The sequence below is a fragment of the Euphorbia lathyris genome, chromosome 9 (genome assembly GCF_963576675.1).
Source record: "Euphorbia lathyris chromosome 9, ddEupLath1.1, whole genome shotgun sequence".
NCBI lineage: Eukaryota > Viridiplantae > Streptophyta > Magnoliopsida > Malpighiales > Euphorbiaceae > Euphorbia > Euphorbia lathyris.
The window spans coordinates 27,346,781-27,353,506 of NC_088918.1; the positions used below are offsets into that span (position 1 = coordinate 27,346,781).

At 36.1% G+C, this 6,726-nt stretch overlaps 1 protein-coding gene across 2 annotated transcripts; it reads left to right on the forward strand.

The window, feature by feature from the left end:
- Positions 1-1,573: 1,573 nt before the first annotated feature.
- Positions 1,574-5,692, forward strand: LOC136207065 (uncharacterized). 2 transcript variants are annotated; one of them, XM_065998328.1, is made up of 8 exons: positions 1,574-2,023; positions 2,535-2,804; positions 3,417-3,543; positions 4,393-4,454; positions 4,526-4,741; positions 4,818-4,939; positions 5,049-5,187; positions 5,265-5,692. In XM_065998328.1, exons 1-8 carry the CDS (start codon positions 1,646-1,648, stop codon positions 5,406-5,408), a joined length of 1,458 nt encoding a protein of 485 aa, XP_065854400.1. In that variant the 5' UTR covers positions 1,574-1,645; the 3' UTR covers positions 5,409-5,692. The 2 variants fall into 2 exon arrangements, with proteins under 2 accessions (XP_065854400.1, XP_065854401.1); XM_065998329.1 differs by having other exon boundaries at positions 1,711-2,027.
- The last annotated feature ends 1,034 nt before the right edge of the window (positions 5,693-6,726 follow it).

Here is a 6,726-nt window from a genome sequence, read left to right on the forward strand (position 1 = left end):
AATTTTTGCTATTTGAATTCAAATAATTATATTATTATTATTTCAGTTTCACATGGTTAGCTTTACGTGTTATAATTAAAACAAATGACAACATTTTGATACAAGCTTTTAATCCTAACTTAATATATCATTTGGCTCTTGAATTTGTCCAAAAAATTTGATTGGCCTCCTGAACTTTCAAAATGTTCCAATAGCTCTCTGAACTTGCATAAAATATTCAGTTAGCCCCCTGAACTTGCATAAAATGTAATCGATTAATCACTCGGTCGTAAAAGAGTAAGTTAAATGCAGAAGATGTATTCCACGAGTCTTAGAAAAGTAAAACGACCAAAATCGGACTGTACGATTCTAATATTAGAAAAGACAAGTTGTATAGTTGAGCAAGCAATAACTTCATTTTTAATCTATTTTTGAATTATGTAATAACATTCTAAGATGCGTGGAATACATCTTCCGCATTTAACTTACTTTTTTACGACCGAGTGATTAGGGATGGCAACGGGTAGTGTACCCGTGGGTACCCGACACTACCCGACCCTAATGGGACTACTCGTACCCTGTATAAAAGGGTATGGGAAGAGTATGAGATCAAAATAGTTACCCGTTAGGGTAATGGGACATGTATGGGAATACCTCCAGGGTACCCGGTATCCGTAATCCGTCATAATTTTTTTATATATTAAAAAAATTATTGTTTTTTAGATGTAATATTTGAGATTTTAAACCCCAACCTTTTGTTTTTCAACCATTGAGTGATACCACTAAGCTATTTATTCTTATTGATTAAGGTTCAATTTGTTCAATTTTTAGATAAATGATTTATTAAATTTATACTTTGTTAAATTTGTAATATTTTTTATTATTTATTGATTTTTAACGGGTAAGGGTACCCGTGGGTACCCGCGAATTAAATGGGAAGGTTATGAGATGCAAAAAAATATACTCGTTAGGATAATGGGACGGGTACAGGTAATTAAAAAATAAACAGATAAGGGTTTGAGATTGGCACTACCCGCGGGTACCCTACCGGTTGCCATCCCTACGAGTGATTAATTGATTACATTTTACGCAAGTTCAGGAGGCTAACTGAATATTTATTCAAGTACAAAGGATTATCGGAACACTTTGAAAATTCAGAAGACTAATCAAGCTTTTTGAATAAGTTGAGGGACCAAATGATGTATTAAGCCTTTCTTTTAGAGAAAATTACACAGAAATTCATCTTTTAAAAACTATTTACAAATATGTCAAGTCATAATTTTATATTATATCAAACCAGTAACATTAGTACTTTTAATATATTTTAAGGATTAGAATTTATAAATTAGAAATCTAAAATATATTTTCTAGGTTTATGATTTATGAATTGGAGTCTAGAATTTTTAAATTTTGGTGTTAAATCATAATATATAAAGAATAATTTCATATTAAGAATTAAGTTTGGTGATATTACATGTTTCGAACAAAAAAAAGTTTGATGATATTACTTGGTTATAATTTTGTATTTAATTATGATATTAATGTATTTAGCCCTTTCTTTTACTCATAGGCCTATCTATCTATGAAATTAATCTTTTCAGAAACAAAAAGGATAAGCGACCGTTATTTCACTTCTTTCTTTCTGAGCTTCTCGCTTCCAAAAAAGATGAGCAGCTTCTTCTTCCTTCACTCCATCTCTTCCCTTTCCTCTCTTTCTTCTTTCACCCTTCAACCTCTCAAAACTCAGCCTGAACATTTCTTTAATTCCTCTTCCAAAACCTTAACCCTAACTTACACTTCCAAACCCATCAACAACAGAGCCTCCATGGACGCTCGTAAACCCTCACCCAAATATCGCAGAAGATCATCATATGGCACCTCCAGGAGGTCCATTCTCAAGAAAACATTCAACCAAGAACAGGTTACCTTCTCTGTTCCTTTCTCCGCTGATCCACATGTCGGAATTATTGGAGGAGGAATCGCCGGTCTGCTCTGTGCTCTCAACTTGGAGAAAAGAGGGGTTAAGTCCACAGTTTTCGACACGGTTGGTCAGTTCTTTCATTTTGGACTTCCACATTTTCTTTTTGTTGATGATAATTGGTAGATCTCATAGGATCAACTGCTAATTTATGGAATAAAATCTTTTGGTACTAAAATATGCTTATGAAATAATGTTGTTTGATTCCTTTTTATCCAAGAGCTCAACGAAAATTGAATTTCATTAAGTTTTTCTGGATGACTAATTAATGGAGTGCTAATAATTGAACCATCTCTAAGCAACAAATTTCAAACATCATGTGGTTTTTCCTTGCAGAAACTTAAAAACTTGTTTACTTGGGTGAACAATCATTTCAATTCTGAATGCAAATTTCCTGAAATGAACATCTCTTTGGACTGAACTTCACTGTTATTCAAGCACTTACTGATGGATGGATCCTTGAGAGATTAGGTCTATTACCATATATCTTTCGGGTGGGTAATCAGGGAGCAATTAACAATCTCTATTATAATATAGGTAAATAATGAAGCTTACTCGAAACGATATGCTAATGCAGGGGATCCATGGTTTGGGTGGAAGAATGGGAACTAGAATAGTTGATCCTCAGCAACTGATATTCGATCATGCAGCCCAATACTTTACAGTGAGTAATCCTCAGTTTGCAGAGTTAGTAGATGGTTGGTTGGAGAAAGGTTTGATTCAGCAATGGCAAGGTACAATTGGAGAGCTTGAAATGGGTGGCAAATTTGTTCCACTATCTTCTTCAACTCCAAAATATATTGGTGTCAATGGAATGCGTCCTTTTGCTGATTCACTATTGTCTCAGGTGATTACTCTTTTTTTGCTGTTTTCTCGGACAGTTACTGAGCTTCCTCCAGTTGAGTGGTCTAAAGAGTTGAAGAAATCACTGAACACTATAAAGAGTTCACTATAAAGATGCAGATATAGCATTTATTCCCAATGTACCCTAGCAATGATGCACAAATCATTAATAGACCAAAGTTAATGACGTCAGTTTCATTGTTGGCATGTGTGTTCTGTGAAATGGTGATGTCTGCTGCTGGTTTTCGTATAAACAGAATTGATTATCAGGAACTAACTGGAGATATTATATAATATATGTTCATGCTTCGTGCTAAGTTATTGTACAACGGTAAACGTTGTTGTCGTGTGACCAAGAGGTCACGGGTTCGAGTCTTAGGAGCGGCCTCTTGCCAAAATAAATTGGCAGGGGAAGGCTTGCCCCCCAGTACACCCTTGTGGTGGGACCCCTCCCCGGACCCTCGCTCAGCGGGGACGCGAAGTGCGACCGGGCCGTCCTTTTTTTTTAATCTTGGATTAGGAAACAGGAAAGGTCTAGTCTAGCTAGTTTTTGTTATCCTTTATATTTATGGCATCAATTACGTCAAATTGTAACAGATTCTAGATGCTTTTGCAGGCTCGCCTGGTCAATGTTGTAAGACCTTGTTGGGTAAGTAAAATTGAGCCATTTAATGGGATGTGGCACTTGAGTGAGAATGGCAAGCCTTGTGGACAGTTTGATGTCATTGTTATAGCACATAATGGTAATTCGATGCTTCTTTCACTGATTTTTCTGCATTTTATTTGATCCAATCTGTATCACTCAAGATAATGCTAAAACTGGTTTTCATCATGTTAATAGAATATATTGCTCCACATTTGCAAACAATAGGCCATAATTTCCTGGCTACAAGGATTTTATTACTTGATTTAGCTGAAATTTTGAAGCTATTGACATCGTCTATATGAAGATAGGTTACCTAAAATATCTCTATTGGGGAGAGGTCTAGATAAAACCGTTGCATTTATTCAACTTCATGGCGTCGAAAGTGGTGACAAACTAATTAGACAAGTCTTGCTGGCTCCCTTTTCATTTTCATGTAGTAATAATTGCTTACACTTGTATCCTTTTTTCACATATCAGTTTTTCAGATTGATTTTGTGACATTGTTGCTAACATTTTGCATGAATAACTTTCATAGTTATGGATGGATTGGAGAATAAACCCAAAATGTTTTCTCCAAGTGCGGAACAATCAGACTCTAGAGTTTTAAGTAGCTAGAAGTTATTGGCATCATCTGTAAATTATTGTATGTCAAACAGTGACTAGTCAAAAGAATTGCATACTGACTGAATATTGAGATTCTTGAGAACATAAAGGAACTGAAAAGCAGCATACCTGTAGAAATAGTTGTAGAAGATTCTATATGTACTGGTTTCCTATTGGTTAGGGGAAGGCAAGAATATACTTTCGGTTTCGGAATACTTGTTTGTCGAGGTGGGATTCTATAATTCCTAATGTTTCTAAAGTTAATTTAAAGCATGTTACCAATTATACCGTAACCTGACCGTTGATTTAATGTTGAATATTGGCTTCTTTTTCTAAATGGTAGGCAAATGCGCAAACCAGTTGCTTGCTTCATCAGGATTGCCACTAATTGCAAGGCAAATGAAGGTATGCCTAAACTTTATAGATTCATTTTCATTAAATTCTACTTATCGGATTTGAATCGGGGGGTGTTGTAGAGGCTAGAATTGAGCTCTATATGGGCCCTCCTTGCAGCATTTGATGATCCCCTTCCTACCCCAAGTGCATTTGAAGGAGCCTTTGTGAAAGGTGTTGATTCTGTTTCATGGATGGGGAACAACTCTATGAAGCTTTTATCCAAGAGTAACAACAGTCCTCATTGTTGGACTTTCTTCAGCACTGCAGCCTTTGGAAAGAGGAACAAGGTTCCACAGGTTTGTCTCAACTAATTTATAACTCGGAAATTCATTTTAAAACGAAAATTAAAGGAATCGAAGTATCATCTTTTAGGAGAACATTCCAAATGTAACAGCAGAGAAGGTGAAGAGAGAAATGTTGGAGGGTGTGGAAGCCGCACTTGGAGTAGCAAAAGGATCAATTCAACCGCCTTGTTATACTCGAGTTCAACTATGGTAACAGAATTCAGTTTTGTTATAGGCATGAATGTAGAGTGAGACAACACAAACACAAACACAAACACGAGACTAATCCGATAATTGACACACACCCCTTTGGATGCAGGGGTGCAGCATTGCCAAGGAATACTAGTGGAATTCCGTGTATATTTGATCCAAAAGGGAGGGCTGGTATATGTGGAGATTGGTTGCTAGGTTCTAATGTAGAGTCGGCAGCCCTGAGTGGAATGGCTCTTGGCAGTCATGTGAGTATATGTGCATCATCTTTTGTTATTTTAGGTTCTAAAAATAATACTCAGTTTGAATGAAATTATGGTTGCAGATAGCAGATTATATAGAGAGTGGTGGAAATCGTCAGGAGGAATTTGCAGTGGGTCTGGAAAAGGAGATGTTACCTGTACAAGGCCATGATATTGGACAATTTTCTGGCTTGCAACCCTTAATTACAACACAAACAAACTTGTAAAATCTTCGGTTCTCAAGAGCCCGAAGCTAGATAACACAAAATCCTCGAGAAATTAAAGTTCGATCCGGGGCAAAATCACTTTCGGTTGCCAAGAAAATCAACTTCCAAATAGGGATGTCAATAGGTACGAATTTCGGTTACCGATTCTACTAGGTCACACGAAACCTATGTAAAAAGGTTTGAGATAGAAATGAGGTTTAAAAAATACATGTAACGTGTATGGATATTACTCTCATGTACTTGCTATCTTTAGTTACATAGCTATTTGAAGTTTGATTTTAAGATTGTTCTTGTTATGGAACCATTCGAACTAAAAGCTTAAGTTGATAGTTCAAGGTCCATTTCATATTAATATCTAACACACCTCCACACGCTTTTGCCCACTAGGCTTGAAGCGTGCATACCATAGACCCATATTACCATGTCCTGCAATTAACTCAACAAATGGAGGCTGTCATGTTGATAAAAGAAGAAGAAGAAGAAGATACAGAGGAAGAAGAATATTTGAGATGAATATTAACTGAGAGAAAGAATACAAATTGTTCTTGAATGAATGAATTTTCGTAAATACATTATAACCTACTTATATACCCATAACCCCTATAGTTAACTTAACTATGGTTAACTAACTGATAAAATAAATCAGTTATTTTTATCTATATGGTTAATACCCCCTCTCAAGTTGGGAAGGTGAACATTCAGTATGCCTAATCTAGTAAAAAAAGAGTTAAATAAAGGAGAGTGCAGAGCTTTAGTGAAGCAGTCCGCTAACTGATCCGTCGAAGAAACAGGCAACAAGTGAATCTTGCCAGATTGAACTTTTTCCCTTATAAAGTGACAATCGATCTCTATATGCTTGGTTCTTTCGTTAAAAACTTCGTTTTTGGCAATTTGTATTGCTGACAAATTATCACAAAACAACAATGTAGACTGTGGATGTGAAATACATAAATCATCCAATAAATATATCAACCACAACAACTCGCTCGTCGTTGTAGCCATCGCACGATACTCTGCCTCGGAAGACGAACGACTAATTGTGCTTTGCTTCTTAGATTTCCAAGAAATTAACGAATTTCCCAAGAACACATAGTAACCCGTGATGGACTTCCTTGACTCTTTGCAATTAGCCCAGTCTGAATCAGTGTAGGCTTGCAATTGTAACTTGGATTTTGCTGGTAGAAAAATTCCTTGCGCCAGATTGAGTTTGAGGTACCTCAAGACTCTATGTGCTGCTTGCAAATGTTTTTCTGTTGGCTTATCCAATGATTGAGAAAGTTGTTGAACTGCAAAAGAGATATTTGGACTCGTATTTGTT

What these genes read in the sequence shown, in the direction of transcription:
- LOC136207065 (XM_065998328.1), top strand. Translation starts at nt 1,646, where the DNA reads ATGAGCAGCTTCTTCTTCCTTCACTCCATCTCTTCCCTTTCCTCTCTT. An exon ending in CTGATTCACTATTGTCTCAG is followed by an intron (nt 2,805 to 3,416) that starts GTGATTACTCTT and finishes ATGCTTTTGCAG; the next exon opens with GCTCGCCTGGTCAATGTTGT. An exon ending in AGAGGAACAAGGTTCCACAG is followed by an intron (nt 4,742 to 4,817) that starts GTTTGTCTCAAC and finishes ATCATCTTTTAG; the next exon opens with GAGAACATTCCAAATGTAAC.